At 49.6% G+C, this 19,693-nt stretch overlaps 1 protein-coding gene across 1 annotated transcript; it reads left to right on the plus strand.

Annotated features, from left to right (window-relative positions):
- Nucleotides 1–1,050: 1,050 nt before the first annotated feature.
- SLC17A9 (solute carrier family 17 member 9) lies at nt 1,051–18,198 on the plus strand (the record flags this gene model as incomplete). Its single annotated transcript, XM_080627642.1, has 13 exons — nt 1,051–1,145; nt 8,987–9,184; nt 10,708–10,847; nt 11,525–11,624; nt 12,363–12,493; nt 13,163–13,259; nt 14,108–14,204; nt 16,179–16,266; nt 16,576–16,610; nt 17,153–17,268; nt 17,712–17,767; nt 17,896–17,925; nt 18,035–18,198. 13 exons carry the CDS (start codon nt 1,051–1,053, stop codon nt 18,196–18,198), a joined length of 1,347 nt encoding a protein of 448 aa, XP_080483768.1.
- Between the last annotated feature and the right edge of the window lie 1,495 nt (nt 18,199–19,693).

Genomic DNA, 19,693 nt, shown 5'->3' on the forward strand with positions numbered 1-19,693 from the left:
ATTAATGTTAGAAGAAGAATGGGGGAGTTAGGTAAACATCAGTCTGCTAAAGGCTGAATTTCAATGAGCATTTACAGGAGCAGAGGGGAGATGCCTGCCCTGCACCTGCGTCCTGTACTTCTTGATGCCGTTTGGTACCCAGAAGCTGGCACCTTTCCCAGGGTTGTGTATGACCTTGGTGAGCCTGGGCAGGAGCTCCTCAGTCCTTTGCTGACCTCAGGTTTTGTCATGCCTGCATCCATGCTGCTGCCAGCCACAGAATCACCTGGATGATGTTTTGTAATGCTCTTCTGCTGGCTCCCTTGTGTTCCTGAAATGAGTCACGAGTCCTCTTATTTTGACTGAAATAACCACCATTTTAATGATCTATTCTGAGTTTTCTAGCAACCTGGTCTAGTGGAAGATGTGGGTTGGGTGGAACTTGATGATTTAAGGTTCCTTCCAACCCACACCAGTCTGTGATTCCATTTCTATAACGGACTCTGGTCCTTTCGTTCAGTTACAGCATGACCTCAGCCCTATCCAACAGAGTTAAATCAAGCTGTAACGACACTGATTCCTGGTTATTTTTTCATTAAATTCTTTAGATAGGAATATATTTCTCAGTTCTAATCCTGAAAAGACAGAGAGAGAGACTTCTGCTGGCAAACCCATGAAAGATGGAGGAGCAGGGGGCTCCCCAAGTGTTGCACTCCCTGGTACCAGGTGAAAAGAGACACGGTTCAGCCCCTCTCGTAACCCCGTTTGGTTTTGCCGATGGAGAGGGTCAGTGCTTACCGGAGGAGAAGGGGAAATAAAAGGGGAAAGAGCTAAAACCCCCCAGTTTTGTGGGTGCTGGATGGAGACAACGACCCCGCCGGGGGCCGCGGGCTCGACACCGCCCCGGGACCGGCACCGGGGACAGGGACCGGGACCCGCCCGCTGCGGGACTTCCCGGAACGGGGCGGCGGGAGGCGCTGACACGTGGCCGCGGCCCGGCGGGGGGAGGGAGCCGGCGGCCGCCGCGATGTGAGCGGAGCCGAGCCGGCGGAGGCGGAAAGCGCTGCCCGCATGGCCGCGGGTGGCGGCGGCAGGAAGGTGCCGGTGAGCAGCGCCGAGCACGGCGGCGTGAGGAGGGATGGCGGCGGGGACCCGCACTGGTCCAGGTAAGGCTGGACCCTGCTTCCCTGCTCGCAGCGCTCTCCCGGGACACCCCTACCGCATCCCTCGGTCCCTCGCCACCGCCTGATGCAGCTCCAGGGAAAGATGCAGCTTCGGGATGGAGCGGAGCGGGTCGGGCAGCCTGAGCCGTTCCCCGGAGAGGCGGTGTCGGGAGCGCCCCGTGTTCCGCGTCAGGACCTCGGCCGGGATGCGGGCGGTCCAAGACCCGCATCGCCCCCGTGCTGCCCCTCGCGGGTGCAGGAGAATGGGACCGGGGTACGCGGCCCCACTGCCCCGGGCAGTCCCAGCTGCTTCGCTTTGCCGGCTCCAGCGGAGATGCTAGAGGAAAAGGGGAAGATCTGGGATTAGTGTGAAACATGAAGGGGAAAAAGCCTTGTGACTTATTTCTGGCCTGCAGTCATACTGCTGAGACCACTGAGAGGTTCTTATCGAAGTGTTCCAGCAGGGATGCTTTTGCGGGTGATGATAGTTAATTAGGATAAGGTCTGGAATAGTTGCTGGGCAGCAGCACGAACTGTTCTTCAAGTTAAGTAATTAAAACACTTAAAAACATTATTAAGCCCAAACTGAGCACTTTTAACAGTCGGGGGATAAGCAAACGGGCCAGGTTGGATGGGGCTTTGAGCGACCTGGTCCAATGGAAGGTGGAACACCAAGGGGAGGAATTGCCCTTTCCAGCAACAGGCAGCCACTGGATAAATTGAGGTATATCATCAGTCGTTTCCTGCAGGGCCAGCAGGATGATGGCTGCTTTAAACTTCTGTCCCAAGGGAGACTTTTCCTGCAGTCAGAGACCTGGAAGTCCCATCAAACCCATGCTCATCTCACCTAAGAGGTCTCAAAAGCAGACTTTTGACACTGGGGTTGCTTGAAATTGGAAGACTCTTTTCCCCAAAAGCACTTAGGAATATTCCTTTGTCACTGTCTCCCCCTTCCTAACTTTTCCCTCTGTGAAACAAGAGAGGTGGGAGAGGAAGAACCTCTCACCAACTTTCCACAAAGCAAATTTCCATTTAGATGTTCTTCCTCTAGTACAAAATCAACACATTTGGCCAGAATGAACCCTCCCATTTCCCAAATCTCTTTGAAAACCATCAATAACACTTCCCCAAATGAAAGTGGATGTAGTTGAAGACAGTCTGTGGCTCGAGACAGATGTATTTTGAAGTGATTCTGACCATCTTAAGTGCTGCTAGTAATAGAAAGAGCCCGGTTAATGTGAAGGAGCAGCAGGATAACCATAACTCCCATCAGATCCTTATCTCTATTGCTGTCATTTACAGAAGCTGAGCTCCCTTGCCTGTTGTTTGGTGTAGACACACACATGTGGTCACAGCCTGTGATTGAGGGGGTTTTATGGGCAGGCAGAGAGTGGGAAGGGCAAAGGGAGAGCAGAAAGGAGGAGCGAGCAGCACAGGTTGGTCGAGTTGGGAAAGACACCTCATTGGGTGGTTTAAAGTCAATCTGGTGGGCAGCATATACAAATTCAGAGCTCTCCCTTCTTTCCCAGTGTGAGTTATTGCCATGAAGGCAAGGTCTTATCAAGTGGGGGAAGTGACATGGGTTCTCCTTTCATGCTCCAACAAAAGACATACCAGGCAGCCTTCCAAGATCTTCCAAGATCCAAGATCTGTGCTGTCAGTGCAAGGAGGGATCAACAGTTATCTTGGCAGGTTTATTTTTACATCTTTGTTCATCCTGCTTCTTCTTTTGTCCTCCCCTTTCTCAGATGGCTCTTCCTTCCTCTTCCATGTTCTTGCCCTATGTTTTATCCTGCCTTTCCAGCTGCCTTTCCCAAACATTTGTGCAGGTTTCCAATGGCTCTGTTATCGCTTGTCTCCTCTTCTTCTTCCAAGAGCAACACTTTATGTAGTGCATCTGGACATTTAGATAGCACTTTTAAATGGAGATCTTAACGTGCCAAAGCAGGATCGGGGCATGTAGATGTGTTTAAGCATCTCTAGTTTAACTGGGGGATGACTGAAGCAATAAGAAGATAACTCAGTTGCCAAAGGCTGCACACAAAGTGGATCCAGCAGCAGATATGGGGCTGGCATTTGGGATGGTGCCTCCAGGAGATAAACACAACATGGAAAAGTCAGTGTGCCCCGGGAAGCAAATGACTCCCGAAACCACTCTGCCTCTCCCAGCCTCTGGCTACACCCGAAGACAAGGGATTATTCTATCAGTTTCTTTAAGCTTCAGAGACAAAAGGAGTCGAACCACTGGCCGCAAGCTGGTCTCCAGTCTCCTGACCATGCTTTTTGCCTGGAGCCAGTGGTCCCGTTGTGTTTCTGAGTTCTGCCAACAGGTTTTGCAGCTTTAGTTGCGTTTTTTGGTGGCGGGGTTATTTTCTTGTCCCAATTCCTCACCCTGGTTTTAATCATGACCTTGCTGAGGACTTTATTCCCTTGGAATACGTAAGGAAGACACATTTCATTCCTGGCTGCTCCATGTATGCCCTTGATCAGCATGCAAAGCATGCGTTTGCTGTTGTTTTCCCACCACCTCCACCTGGACTTAACAGCTCTTTCCAGCTCATGTGAGCTGCTGAAATCTGATTTCATCCCTGCTTTTGCCGAAAGCAAGAAATGAAGAGAGGGAATAAACCCAGAGCCGTGCTCGCTGAACACCGCTTTGTTACCATCTGCGGCCCTGCACAGGGAGTTTGTGCACAGGAGGCGGGCAGGAAACCAGCAACTTTCTCAGGAAAAAAAGCCCAGTGTCCTCTGTGCTGCTCTTGTTGGCTGTTAGCGGGTGGATGGGGAGAGAAAAACCCCTCCTCTAAACCCCAAAGCTCCTTTTGACAGCGACAAATCATTAGCTTGGAGCCAGTCTGCAGCATGACAAAATCAGCTCGCAGAGGGGGGGAATTCACCTCTCTCTCGACAAGCGTGATGGATTTCCAAGGGAAGGAGGAATTTTTGTTGAGGAAAACAAAGAGGGAGCAGGGAGAGGACGGTCAAACTGCCTTAGAAATAACTACCTGGGTACTACCTCCCTGCACAGGAGCGTGGGCATGGCTGCTGTGTTTATGCCACATCAGTCAGGCTGCAGTTGTGGTGGTGATTACTGTAAATTAAAGCCATAGGCACATAAGATGGGAAAGAGGTTTTAGAATGGGGATGCTCCAGTGGGGTTGGGAATGGGTGACAAGGAGGGAAGCATCCCATGTTGAGGCAAGTGACCAGGCACAGGGGGACCGCAGGCATGTGCTGGGGAGGTGGTCCCATGCTTGAGCTGCTGGGTGCCCTTGGTCTGGAGCTGGTGGCCCTTCAGCGTGGCTGGGAGGTGGGTACCAGCATGTGGGCTCATCCCCATCCTGCTCTGGGGTTCTGCCAGGGATAGGTGAGTGTCCACTGCTGGTGGTGGGGATGAGCAAGCAGGTTGGGAGCACTGGAGGTGGCTCCTGATGATGTATCCTCCATGCATCTCCCACAGTGCTATTTCAGTCTGTTTATAGAGAAGGGAACTGAGGTGAAGATGCTCTAGGGGTAGGCGGTGTGCCCCGCTGCCAATGCCTGTGCCCACATTGGCCATGGCACTGCTCCAGTGCAGATCAGGAGCTACAGCTCCCAGATCTTCTCCCACTTCCAGTTATGGCAAACACCCACAAACCTCAGAGACAGCTTCTGTCCAAGAGCTGTTGCTGGGCCAGGCTGTTTGTAGGATTGCTAACACAGCTCTTTTACCACCTGAAAATACCCAACGGCCCAAACCCGTGCCTTGAAGGGGGTACTGTGATACTGTGATACTGTGATACTAAACTGTGACCTGATTGACAGCCTCAACTCCAGCAAGTCCATTTTAACAGTGCCCTGCAGTGTCTGCAAACAGACAGAGCAGGGGGAAAGGAAGGAGCAAGTCAAGAGAAATAAAGTTAAATAAATATTTGCTCTGTGGCATCTACTGGAGAAATTCCTGCAGCAGGAAAACACACTGCAAATAAAGATACCCTGTGCTGCTGGCTCCCCTTCCACCACGGGACAGCTTGGCTTGGGTTTACTCCTTTAGGGCTCTTGGGCATCCTTGGAAATCAATCCTAAGCACTGTGCTCGGGGCAGGAGACCTGTTTGGTTGGTGGGAGCTGGGTCCCAAGGGCATCGCTGGGTGCTTAACAGCAAAGCTGTGACCCCCCCCCAGCACCCAGGGATGAGTTTGGAGGAGGAGGACCAAGGGACATCAGGCAGAGCTGTTCAAATGTAGGGCTGCTGCCATACAAAAGCCACCCAGGAAGAGTCATTAGGGCTTGAACTAATTATAGTCTGTCTGGGTGGTGGTTGGAGGTTATGAAATAGGAAGTGTTTTCTAGCTGCATGGCTGCTTCGCTCGGTAAAGAGGATTTTGGTGCCATGCAGAGGGGATGCACCTGCGGTGCCTGTAAGCAGAGAGGCACGACTGGTCAGGAGAGCACAGGCTGGGCACCAGGGAGCCATTGCCATCATGGGCATCCAATTCAATTAGGTGTCTCCAGACAAGCTCTGGTGGTTCACCTGCCAATGGTTTGGGGCTGGCTGCCCCTTCTCATGGAGGTTTCTGCCCCACATAGCTGGGGCTCAGCCAGGACCATTGTGGGGAGATGCTCAGTCTGTCCACTTGGCTGGTGAGATGGGCATGGTGGCACCGATGACACCAATGGCTGCGACTTCCTTAAGTTTCGATATGCTTTATTCTGACTCAGTTTGGTTATCTCCAGCACAGATTATCTCTACCTCCCTCCTCAGTTAATCCATTAGATTAAATTCATTAACACTGATACAGCTCCACTTCTCAGATGGCTGATTTTACCCCCAAAAACTAGTGTTTGAGTTGTCATTATTCCTTACTTTTTGAAGGAGAGCTCTATTCCCCCCCCCCGTGCTACTGGAGGCTTCTCCTGTAACCTCTGCTGTTGTTGTTTTGCACCGAGCAGAGCATTGACTCATCGGCAGCCTGTGTGATAACTATAATTAGGAGAAAATGCATTTACAGAGCTCTTTCCTCTGATGCAAGCACATCATTGTCCTTGCAGAGGAATAATTCTTGCTATGCTCTCAGGTGGGTGTGGACAGCCAGCGATTACATTTGTCACTCATATTGTTTGAGTGGATTTTCCTACCTGGATATGCTACCTGCGGAGCAAGTGGTAGTCCGAAGCCATCTTTATGGTCTCCACTTGTTTTGAGCGTAAGTCTCTACTGATGCATTTAAACATATGGAAAGAGAATATGAATGTATAGAGTGGAGTAAGCAAAGCATTGGCACTGCGTCATATAGCCAGGGGCTTATTTAGTGCTCCTGAAAAAGCATAGAAGTCAAGAGAAGAAATTCACTGGATTTCCATCTGAACTGGGGATGAGGATTGTCAGGAGAGCATCCCAGCTTGGGAATCCCTTCCCACTGCTGTATCTGAGCTGTGCTTTGAATGGTGTTTGTCCCTCCACTCTCCAAACCCCTGAGTGCCCCCAACACAGGGGCTGGGGGCTTGGGTGGCTCTGCCCTCCTCATTGGAGTGACAAAAAAGCTTGGGATCTCACAGCATCCCTTCCTGCCTCTCTGCCCTGAAGCCAGAGCTGCCCTGCAGCCTGCTCATTGCTATTTGGGCTTCAACCCATCAGCGCCAAGCTGTGCCTGCACCTTCCTTGGGCACTGTCATTGCTGCATTTCCTAGTTGCAAACATGGAACAGAGCGTGGCAATATTACAAAGAGAAGCAGAGCAAAGACAGGTTGAGCTGCACAAGTCTTTTTCTCTCCATCTCACACCTAGCAGAGCCAGACAGGGTTTAGGGCCAAGGAAGAAATGTCGTTCTAATATCTCATTAAATGCTGCTGTGCTCATCAGGATAACTGCTGGGAGAAGAGGCAGAGCCCAGCCAGTGAGAAAACTCATAAAGCTCTCCCTTTGCTCCAGGGGGAAAAGCACAGTGTAGAAAACTATCTTGGCAGCTAAATAATAGGAAATACCTACGCACATTGCAGGCTGCTGCGTTTTACTTTGTCACCTCAATAGCTGCAGGTTCAATAGCTCAAAATAATCACTGGAGAGAACAGGAGAGATTATGGACCTGGTCTGTCAACAGCCCATTTCAGTGGGTGCAGAAGGTTGGCTGCTTATACCTGCGAGCATCCCATCTTGGATTGTCTCAGACACCCCTCCGTAACGTTTTCCATTGCCAGTTACTCCCCATCTGCCCTCTGAGGGGGGGTTTATACCCAAACCGTGCCCATATTGTCCTGCTGGGGTTGGTCTGACCCGGCCACGTGGCATCCAAGAGCCTTTGGTTTCATTGTGCTTTCCCATGGGAAGCTGAAGTTGGTGGGTCTGCTGATCCCAGAGCTGATTATAAACCAAATCATACCAACTTCAGGCAGGATTGCTGCATCCCTTCCTCTTGCTGTGAGACCAGGAGGGACTCTGGGAACGTTTATCGGTTCAAATGGCTGAGGCAGTTCAACCTGTGGTTACTTATTCCTCCAGCAAAGATACGTGAGGTTTTCTAGTTCCTGTGTTATTTCATATGTGTCCACAGTAACAACGGTTCCAACCTCCAAAGCACCAACTGAAACACTTCCAGTGCCTCCTGCCAGAGGTTGGCACAGAGCTGCTTATCTGCCCTGTCAGGAAACAGCAATAAATTCACTTCCAGCGGGTCCAAGTGCCCGGTGTGTTCTACTTTTCATTGTTCCTTCGCCTCCCACTGTGACGGGCCATTTGACACGTTTATAGACGGTTTTGTGCTGTGTGGGATTAACCTGCATTTATCATCATTCCAGGACAGAGGAATAAATGCTCACTTTGATACACGAAGTGACCCAGGTTGTTTCCCGCGTGGGAGGTGGGTCTGTTTAGTAGGGTGGAAAGCACAGAGGTTAATGCCCCGGTCTGGTGAATTCCCCAGTCATCTCTGGAGCAGAGCGAGTCTGTTTGCTCAGTGCTTTGTGCTCTGGCCTCTGGGCATAGAAATAGCCAAATACAAATAGTGGGGTTCATACTAAGCTTTTAACTCCAGAATTCACAGGCAAAGGGGGAATCCAGGCTGATGTTAGTGGGACTGGGGGGAGGCAGAAGAGCTCAGATATTGCAGCTTGAAGTTTACAGCAATGTGGGTCTCTGCTCCAGAATAACATCGCTGACTTGGAGCAGGAGAAAACTGCTTTCCCACTTATTTCCAGCCTGTTTCTTCTGCAGGAGGGGTGCACTTTTCTTGAGGCTGGGTACTTATGTACCAAAAAATGTATTCTGTTAATGTATTATTGCTCATATTATCTTCGGCTTCTTATCAGGCCAGCCTGGATTATCTTGCTCCTCTCTCTGGGCTATTTAGCCCCATCATATTTTGTCTCTCACTAAAGAAAACCTGCATCTCCCTCCTATTTAGGAAGAGTAACACACAATCACCCTCCCTGGGGAGTGAGTAGGAATGCCAAATAGCAAATGTTTGCTATCAAGACGGTGTGTCCTATGCAAATACCTCCAACCTCATGCACTGACCTTTCCTTTGTTATTCTTATCTTTTGAAGAACAGTTTCTAAAGCTTTTGTTTGGAGAAAAAAGCACACAAGTATCCCTTCTTTCCCCTCCATCCACAGCAATGCAGGAGCAGCCTGTCCCACCTTGCAGCCTATGGATGGGCGTTATTTTACTGCTGGGTCAAACACTGTTTGGGTTGAAAGTTAGCATCATTCATAAAGTCACCAGATGTGTCAGAACCACTGTGCCACAGGGGATTGCATTGACCTTTATGAAGACAGACTCAGCTTGCAAGCAAAGGCTGACCCTTGAGCCCTCACTGTGCGTGGATCTACCCCACAGACCATTCCCCATCTTCTTCTCCCTCCTTGCAGACCCGAGACCCGTGTCTGGACAGTGATGTTGCTGCTGGGGACGTGCCTGCTGTACTGCGCCCGTGTCACCGTGCCCATCTGCGCCGTCGCCCTGAGCACCTACTTCGACTGGGACAAGAAGCAGTCCGGGATAGTGCTCAGCAGCTTCTTCTGGGGCTACTGCTTGACACAGATTATCGGGGGACACATCAGTGACCAGTACTGGACACTATTCTCATCTTTGCCTCTGCTCGGTCTTTATTTAATGACACTTAAATTGGTTTTGACCAACCCCAGTTCTAGTCTTGGCAGTGCCAAGTTTCACCCTGGGACAGTGATGGGGTGAAGCGTCTCCATGGGGAGATGCTTTATGGGGCACTGCAGGCTGCTCTGACAGCTGCTGAGGTCTCTCCACCAGCCTCACTCAGGGTCTATAGCTCTGATTCAGAGAGGATGCGTAGTTTTGTCTGATTGGATTCCTTTGCCTTGAAATTGCTGCACTGCTTACAGGGCAGTATGCACTATGACTTTGCATAGCCAAAATCCCCAGCAAACACAGGAGGTATCCACACAATCATTATGGCCTCAAGAGCTCCTACAGAGCAACTGCCAGGAGAGATCTACAGTCACATTAATGGACACTTTAGACCAACATAGGGTTTTTGTCACCTGGAAACAGTGAAGAGCACTTCTATACCAGCATAATTCGTCTGATGGAGGTTGTTTTTAGCACTGCTTCTGTAATAGGAGTGAAAAAACCAAACCCACAGGCTTACATGAAAGAAACAGTGGGTGTGAAGCAGGATTTATTTTAGAGAAGTGGTAAATGCTGATGCTCTTCACACAGTTCATGGCTTCTGCTCCTTGTCCCTTTACAAACAGTTTGATCCCAGCAGCGCTGGACAGGAAGGGTTTATAGCTGCAATCACTAACCACAAGAAGAAAACGTTTCCTTTTGCAAGCCCTACAGCTTTGATTTGATCTGCACAGCCCGTCTTCATTTTCAGTGCAGCACCTCCAGTTTTTCCACCCTCTATTCTCATGCACAAGCAAACCCCCATCACAGTTTCCATCATGTTTGGGGAAAACAAGTGTCTCCATTTTATCATATCAATTAAAAACCAACTTCCCCAGCTAACTGTAAGGGAAGATCTGAGTAATCACCTGCTCAGGTTCCTTTCCCCAGCCACCCCATTCTTGGTGAGGAAGGCTTTCCTATGAAATCCTTTGTGAGGAACACATGCCTGGAAGAGGTACATTATCCATGCAGTGCGCTATGCTATTTCATTGTGTTCCTCAATAGTTTGCAAGCAAAACCCCACATCTGAACAGGCAGAGCTGGTGCAAAGGAGCAGATGGAAGAGAAAACACCATCACTGAATAAGAAAAGCAGGATGGTGACGGCAGCTTGAGCTTCCCCTCTGTTAGAGCCTTGAGCACATCAGTGTGGTGCTGCCTCTAGGGTTGGTGTGTGCTGGAGCTGGGTGGGCAGCACTGGTGTCCAGTGTCCTGGTGGGAGCAATCCCAACTCACTGCCTGCTCCAGGGGAGGCTGCGGTGGGAGGGGACAGGAGGTCAGAGCTACTCCGGAGGGGCTAAAGACATTTGTGAGAGAAGAACAGGTTTGACTGAAAGGTGGCTCTTAAAAACAGGCTGAACTGGGAAAAGCCCTTGGGTCTTGACTGGGGGACTTTGCCCTTTCGCTCTCCCCTTGGTTTTGATAGGGTGGTTTCTGTGTTCCAGAATAGGAGGTGAGAAAGTCCTCCTGCTGTCGGCATCGGCCTGGGGGTTCCTCACGGTGCTCACCCCGCTGCTCACCCACATCACTTCTGCACATCTCGCTTTCATGGCCTCCTCCAGGTTCCTCATGGGGTTGCTGCAAGGTGAGACCCATGTCCTGAGCATGTGTCTGTGTTTTTTCTGTCTGCCCATGGGCTTCCTTGCACGGGGGCTCTTGTGCAGTGAATTCAGATGCAAGCCATGTGCTTTGCAGTGCATGGACCCCTTCTCCTGCATGTCTGAGCCATCCTCTCTGCCTCAAAGCTGCCTCCACATCCAGAACTTCCATTGGAAAAAGAAAGTGACATCTCTAGAGAAAGCCACTGACAAATCATTCCCCTGCAGAAATCCCTGTGCCAGGCAAGGGCTGCTGCTTCTGAAACCATCCCTGTTCCTGTTTGGTTTTCCACATCTTAAAACCCCTTCAATGCACTTGGCTAAAATCAGTCCTTGCTAAAACTTTTGGGTCATTTGGGATGGTTTTCCTTCCCTCTTGCCAAGCTGCGGCACTTGGGAACTGGTGGGATAAGTGCATTGGCACTGATGGGTTTACAGCAGCCGAGGTAATGATGGAACAAGGGATAATGGAGAAGGCCACAAACAAAACTTCCATGGTGATGGATTCACCTTCATTGTTTTATGCCCCTGTTTTGAAGTCAGCAGAGGTTTTGGTGCTTTGTCTCGGTGCTTATCTCCTGCTGGGTTCTTTACCTTTGCTGTTGGTTTGCTCTCAAGGGCACAGGAGCCTGACTGCTCCCTGCCCTCCTCCCATTGCTTATAGGGGTGTATTTCCCATCTCTGGCCAGCCTGCTATCCCAGAGGGTCCGTGAGAGCGAGCGAGCCTTCACCTACAGCACAGTGGGGACCGGCTCGCAGTTTGGGTAAGTTCAGAAGGCTCTGAGCAGCAAGTGGCAGTCTCCAGACATCCTACGTGATGAAATGCCATTAAAGAGTTGGAGGCAAAACTCACAGCCCAAACTGCATGTGGATTCCTGGGCCCTTGAGGACACCGGCTGCAGCTGAGGAAGCCTCAGGCAGTTGCTGTCGTGCATGTCAAGGGTTTATGTATGGTTTTAACTTTCTTTTCAAGCCAGACTTTGAAGGGTGTTTGCAACATTTGCATTACTGTGGGGAGCAGGCTGATTCAGTAGGAGGAGCAAGGGTTGGCCTGAAACTGCTCACCTGTCCTCTTTGATAGATGGGGTAATGTAACTTCTCATGTTAATGGCCATGAGAATATTCTTTCTAAATGAAAGGGTTGCTTAAAAGCCCAATAGAAATATTACTGTGTTTAATCACTTGGCTTTCCAGTGTTATACATTCTCTGAGATGCTTCCTGTGCACCACTAACCCCATGTTCTTTACTGATGTGCGTCTTCCAGTGAGGGGTTGGTGAGATCCTTTCATGGTTTCTCCTGCTCAAGTGAGGATCTGGCCCAAGATGCCATGCAGGGAGCAGGGCAGGTTGCAAAGACACAGTGTGATGGGGCAGATGTGCAGCAGCTCTTCTAAGTGCATTTAGTGACGTGTAGCATCCGTCCTGGGGAGCATCTCCCACTGATGCATCCAGTCCCAATGCTCTTGGCCAGACCTGTAATCATGGGTGGTTTTCCTTGCAGGACACTGGTGATTGGTGGTGCTGGATCTCTCCTCCTGGACTGGTATGGATGGGAGAGCGTTTTCTACTTCTCTGGTTTGCTCACTTTGCTCTGGGTTTACTGCACCTGCAAGTACCTCCTGAGTGAGAAAGGTAAATCCAGTCACCTGTATCCCTTGTGCTGGCAGTTTTGAGCTCTGGCGTTGCTGATTTCTTATTCCAAGTCCCACGCTGGATTATATTGCTGCCAAGAGCCTGATCTGACTCCTCGGTACTCTTAAGTACCAGTGAAAACACCAAACAGAGCATGATCTTCAGAGTGGATTAAGCTAAAGCAGGGCAAGATACTTATTCCAAACAAAGAGCATTTACACATAGAGCTTTTAAAAACCAGTTAATCTGGAATGTCTCTTCTGAAATAACTGTCTGGGAGTAATTCCACACGTGGGGAAAGCCTTACACCTGGCTACAGCATTATTAGTACAGTGTGATGTGTGGGAGCCCAGCTCATCAGGAGCCTGACGTGTGCCTGATGCTGCACCAAATGCAATCCTGGTCCCTGCCCAAGGGATTTTTCTTTCATTATAACGGGAGAGATAACAAATGGGTGAAGGTGGCTGGATGGGAAAAGTACATGGATACAGTGGGAAAATTTTGGTCAATATAAAAAGGTCTTTTCATGAGCATTCAATAGCGGTACAGCCAGAAAACAAGGGTGAGAAGGAGATTAAAGGTAGCTGTAGAGCGGCCTCCCAAAGCTCCCTCCAGCTGCACAGAAAATTACTGATCAAAGCTTCCCTTTGTCCGTTTTCTTCCCTGCAGAACTCATCATCCCCATAGACCGTTTAATGAGAGGCCTCTCGATAACCAAGCAGACCAAAGTTCCCTGGAAGCAGCTGTTCAGGAAGGCACCGATATGGTAGGCAGCTGCGGTGGCCTTGAGCATCGGCAGGGCTGGGGAGCAGCCTCCTTCCAAGGGCTTTTCCTCCCCTCTGTGCTTGTTTGTCCTGCATATGTGTGTTTTGTCCACTTATTTATATATTTGGGAAACATGACCAGCTTTTCTAACCCCTTCTGTATAAATAAAGAACTGAAAAGGTAAGCTTGACAGAAAGGTTTATGTCCTATCCAGAGGAAAGTCAGGCTTGAACGTTACTGGCAAATCCTTTTCCTTCACAGGCTGTTTCCTGGGTGTCGTGTGCTCCTCTAGAGGGATATTCTCCACCAGTCTGGTTGGAAATGCTGCTTGTAATGGGCTCCTAAGAAGTGATGCTCTGGGCTGTTCTCATTGCTGGCAAAACATCTTTTTAATAGCCGTTTTTCCTATGGGATGATGCATTCGGTACTGAAGCTCATGCAAGCATGTTCCCAAGTGCTGTATTAAGACAGAGAGGAGGGTGGTGGGGCTGCAGGGCAGCAAGCCCATTCCTGCCTTGAATAACCATGGAGCATCTGCTGATAACAAATCCCTAGGAAGCCCTAAACACCTCTCGGAGCAGGCCAGCCTTCAGCACTTGGAAATGCACTCACACTTGCTGCTGCAGTTAACCTGGCCTGATGATGGGCACTGAGTGATGAGGAGGAGGAACCAGCAGTGCTGTGAGTGGCAAGCCAAAAGGAGTCATTACCTATGGAAACAGCAGGAAGCAATTGTAGCACTGTGAGGGATCCCTTTGTAGACCAGGAGCTGAAAGATTTGGTTGCTCAGTGCCTGTTTCAATGTGACTTGTCCCTCCTGATGATTTCCTCTCCGCTGCGTGTTTCCAGGGCTGTCATCATCGCTCAGCTCTCCACGGCCAGCACGTTTTTCACTCTCCTCTCCTGGCTGCCAACTTTCTTTAAGGAAACTTTCCCCGAGTCAAAAGTAAGTTGGCTCCGAGGCATTGCAGGTCTCTGTGCGCACGAGGTCGTGCTGGGTACCAGCTGAAATGGGTTGTTAGGGAGGCATACGATGGCAGAGGGATTTGGTAAGAGCAGGCTGGGAAGCAGGAGAAGGTGGGAGGTTTCTCTGTGGGGTTAGGAGCTGTTATTCCCCTGCACATACATTTGGAGGTGCATCCTCCCTTCAGGCAGGCAGAGGATGGTTTCTAGTTGCTTCTTTAGGGATGCTGAAGTGAGGTGGAGCAACTTTGTGACAGGGAAGAGAGGGTTATATTTGGTTTTTAGACTGCTTCTGAGGTCTCCAAATGGCACAGAGCTCATGACATCATGGAGTTGCAAATGACCACCGTTCACATTTGGGTTTTCACAGGGTTTTTAACTGTACTGAAATTGTATATGAGAAAATCATAATTACCTTTAATAACACATACTTCAAATATACTATAACAGCTTCCCTCTCCTCAGCACCAATGATGCTCCCATTCATCAGAAGCCTAGGCAATACTCATCTGGGCTGAGAGCTGGTATTTAGATCTGGTTCTCAGAAACTCAAGACAATCTTTACACAATGGCTCTGTTAGGTTTTTATACTTTCCAGAGCTGCTTACAAATGCCTTTTCATATTACATGTGTAAAGTGCTTTATGGCAGACTTGATATTCATATTAAAATCATGTATTAAAGCAAGCAAACATATTGTAGTGACAAGATCTGTGCACCTCAAGTAATGTGCTTGTGCAGCAGTAATTTACCATCTGTTCAGCATTATATCGTGGTGCCTTTATGTAAGATGCTCTATGAGCATTCCTGCATCTGGTAATCGCTTCATATGTTTTAATATAAAGGGGTTGAGGATGCTTGATTTTAATGGATGGACGATAATCCTTAATGTGGGAAGCCTGTGTCACCTACTGGTCAAAGTCCCTTTCTGCAGGTAGGCTGCCCTCACCACTTCTGGCAGCCCTTCAGGATGGAGGTGATGGAGGCGTTTGGCTCCAGGTGATGGGCTGTAGGGATGGGCAGTTCAGAGTGTTGGAATTGACTTGCTGAGCAACCCCAGTCTGTGTTAACAGACACCCAACCACAAGCCCTATAGGGTAACACTTCCAAAAGTGACCAAGACCCAAAGTTCCAAGGCACTGAAAGCTGGAGATGAACCCTAATGTGATGTCCAGGAACAGGGTTATTCAAATCCAAGATCATCCAAGAGCTGGCATCCTAAAACCAGGCAGAGAAGGGAGGGATGTCCCAGTGGGGTGACAGGCTATGAATAAAGGGGGATACACTGGGGCTGATGGATGGTTCAACCAGCTGAGATGAAGCTCAGCCCAACCCGCACTGATTTCAGCTCCTCGTGGGATCTGGGCACCGAAACGCCTCTGATCTGCTCTAATCCTGATGTCCGGTAATCATCTGTGATTACAACTGCAGCAAGTACTTAATTGAAAATAGGCCAAAATATGTTGCTGCCCATAACGCTTCCTAATCCTGGCATTAGAAAATCCAGCTCTGTTCCCTCAGCTTCACAGGGATGCTGCTAATGAGGCTGAAGCTGATGGTGGAATTCTGCCGGCAGCTTTACTGATGACCCACAGGGCAGAGTAAAGTCTGTACTTGCTTTGCAGCGCTCTGTGGCTCTGTCACATCACCTTTAGGAGCAGTAAACTTTAATCCCTCTTTCCCAGAGCTTTCTGCCTCTGCAGGGTCACCAGGGCAAAAGGAAAGACAAGAAACCCACAGATGCTACAGCCCCGTGATGCTCCTGATGCCTTAGATACTTTGGGGTCATGCAGGGTGTAGCAGGGAGCTTGCTGTGAAAAGGGGGTAGAGATCCTGCAAGCAGTCCTGATCACTCCATTTGTTTTCCTTTCTACAGATATCACAGACTATCATATAAAGTGTTTGCAAAGAAACTGGGCTCTGACAGCAAACCTCTGTTGACTTTTGCTCCCTTTCAGGATTGGGTGTTTAATGTAGTCCCCTGGCTGGTTGCGATTCCAACAAGCTTGTTCAGTGGATTTCTGTCTGATCATTTAATCAGCCAAGGTAAGAGCTCTTTTGGCTTTCTCTCAGCTCTTATGTGATGGGGGAAGAGGACCTGGGTGGGAGGAGGTGGGCTTGTTGGTAGGATGAACACCCAGCAAATAGATGTGAGGTTCTGACTTGAAAGCAGAATAAATACTTCAGGGTTCAAATCCCATCCATGTGTTTGGGGCTCCCTTTGATCTCACTTGCAATATCCACCTGGAGATGAAATCTGGCCATACGAAATCCACTGACCCTGTGGTCTTCTGGCTGGAGAACAAAGAGACCTGGTAAGCTGTGCTTGACTCCAATTCTCCCTTTCTCTTCCAGGGTACAAAACCATCACCATTCGTAAGTTCATGCAGGTAAGAGAGCTGAAGCCACAAGAGAGACACCTGAGTACCTGCTGGGCTCTGCTTACATGGCAAGATTATGGAGCTGATTGGTGATTCTAGGTGGAAAGAGGGAAGGGTTGCAGGTTGGTTGACGATCAGGATGCACAGGAAATGAAATACAGCGCAACCCCCTGCCTGAGGAACAGAGCATGGACCAAAAGTAATGCTGAGCACAGAGTTGTGTGAGTGCTCCAGAGAGGTTTTCCTTCACAGGCAAGGGCCAGCCGTATGCTGTCACTCCAAATGACCCCTTAGATACTGAGGAAATAGCAATACAAGGATGGACAGAAATAGGAATGCTGGTTGAGAGCACAGTGTATCCTCCCTGCTCCGCAGCATCCCATCCCTCCGGACAGACAGGGAAAGCAAGGACACCAAGGGGAAAAAGGCTTGGGAAGCACCTGGGGCATACAAGCTCTTGCCATTGTAGAAGGGAACAGTTGGTCCATGAAGGACTTGCTTTATTCCCTACAGAAAATGTGCTGTGGTGTTTGATTTTCCCTTTCTTCCAGGTCATTGGCTCCGGTGTCTCGAGCATTTTTGCTTTGTGCCTGGGCCAGACCTCCAGCTTCTGCAAAGCAATAGTGTTTGCTTCTGCCTCTGTCGGCCTCCAGACCTTTAACCACAGGTAACCAGCGACAGCAGCAGGAGCTGTGGCCCTTAGCTCTTACCCCACACTTCACATTTTGGGGTCCTGCCTTCCTTGTTACTGTCAGAGCAAGAACTGGTGCTTGTCTGAGCATCCTGTGTTGGGCCCTGTGAGGGCGGTGGGGTTCAGTGGGTTGGAAATGATGCAGCAAAAAAAAGTGTGCGAAAGGGCTGGGACCAGCAGGGATTAGGGAGATGAAGCAGGAAGGGAATTGCATTTTTGCCCTTCTAAACACTTGAAATCGAATCCTTTTCCTCCTGGTACTCTCTGGTGCTGCTTCACTCTCAGCCTCTTTCTTCCTTTCTCCCACCAGTGCCATTTATTGCCTTGATCCCTCTTGTTTGACAACTGAACTTTGGGTGAATGATGAAAAAGGAGCCGTGCTCCATTAAAGCAACCATTTTTCCTCTGTTTCTCACTAGTGGTATTTCAGTGAATGTACAGGATCTGGCCCCCTCGTGTGCTGGCTTGCTGTTCGGTAAGGATTCCTGCGGGAAGTGCAGGGGGGATTGCGGTCATCAGCAGGGAGGTTTGAGCTCTGCGCAATGTCCATTCCATACGCGCAGCCTCAGCTTCCTCCTGTGATATACCTGCTTTCCTTTACAGGTGTTGGGAATACAGGTGGAGCCCTCCTAGGTAAAGTACCTTCCTCAATCTCAGCTGCTCCAGGGCAGCCGTATCCTTGCAGGAAAACAGGATCTGGATCTGGAGCCTTTGCATTTCTTTCTCTTCTCTCCCACCCCAGGCGTCATTTGTGTGTACCTGGCTGGTTACCTGATTGAAACGACTGGCTCCTGGATCTCTGTTTTCAACCTGGTGGCTGCTGTTAACAGCATTGGCCTCTGTGCATTCCTCCTGTTCGGGGAGGCCCAGAGGGTGGACACAGACTCTGCGTATATGGACCTGTAGAGATGAGTCCAGCAGGCAGCCCAAGGGCAGGAGAGTGTCACATCTTCGTGTCACCATCACACAAGTGCCAAAGAACATATTTTTTTAGGTGTTTAACAGGAAAACATATATTGGGACCAAATGTGTTGTGGGTCTGGATGGAACCCCTGGGAGAAAAGAAATATAGAGTTTATTTTGTGCTCAGGGCATAGCTGATGGCCTGCAGAGCCATTCCAGCTCAACATCTCCAGTGAGGATACAGCCAGTGTGACCAACGTGCCCCAGTTTGTGTGTAGTGGACAAATACCATGTGGCTGAAGCCGCTCACATGGTGTGTCTCCAAAGGCTGCTGTGGTTTGGGACCACAGGGAGGGCAGGTGGTGGCACGTGTCCTCTGAACTAAATGAAAGGAATAATCCTAATGGATGTACCTCTGACCTTACCCCTCCCTTGTGTGCCTTCGTTTGCAGTCTGCTTGATAGGTACAAGCCAGGTTGAGATGAATTCCAGGCTTTCCCTTCAAGGGAAGTCTCCTGGCTGGATGTCTACTGTGGACTCAGGGGCATGAGGTTGCATTGATGCTGAGCTGGGATGCAGCAAAACAAATCTCTCACATCAGCTGAGCCCATCTTTGCTCAAGGGCTCCCGTCTCTCCTGGTTGGCTTTACTCCATCCCTGAGCCAACATAGAGCAGCTCTGACGTGAGAGCCGAGCTAAGGTGCAGTCACCCATGGCCAGGCATAGCTGGGCTGACCTCATGGTGTAGGTGCAGCCAAGGAATCCCCTGGGAGCTGTTTTGCCCATATGCTGTGAATGTATCAGAAGAACAGGTCACGTCCTGTACTATGGATCTATTCTCCCAAATGCTTTTTGCTTGATTAAACACATTCTCCATGTGCTCCCAAAGGGACACAGGAGACTTTCCAAAGAGCCCGCAAGGGGCAGGTTTTGTTTCTATGTTAAGCATAGAGCAAATTTCTGCATTGGGGATCCATAGCACTGGATGTGGATCCTTGCAGTTCCCTGTGTCAGAGGGGAACACTCAGCTGTACACGCCTCTGAGCTTGAATGTCTTAAGTTATTTATAAATAGTTTTAAATCTAAGTGCCAAATTCTATATTTTATGGGCTTGAGGCCCAACTCTGCTTATTTTGAGTGGTTTCCCCACAGTATCTCTAGAAGGGAAGGATTTACCAGCCTCCGGTGTCTGGTTTTGGAGGTTCTGTTTTAAATGTGCCATTTCATATTAAAGCAATTCACTGCTTTCCCTCCCACCCCCTGCTTACAGCCTGAAAGGATCTCTTAGATTGCTCCAGGAAACTTCAGCTGAGCCTTGGGAGCAGATTTCCCAAGGGACCTCATGGTGCAGGAAAAGCTTTAGGTTACCCCCTGCTTCTCCTTTTGTTTTGGATGAATTTCTTCTTGGAGGGTGTGTTGGACCCATGTAAAGTCTCTGAATGGCTGGGTTTATAGTGCAAACACTGACCGCCTTTGAATTGCAGGGCCGTTAATGGGT

The sequence above is a fragment of the Psittacula echo genome (genome assembly GCF_963264785.1).
Source record: "Psittacula echo genome assembly, chromosome: 12".
NCBI lineage: Eukaryota > Metazoa > Chordata > Aves > Psittaciformes > Psittacidae > Psittacula > Psittacula echo.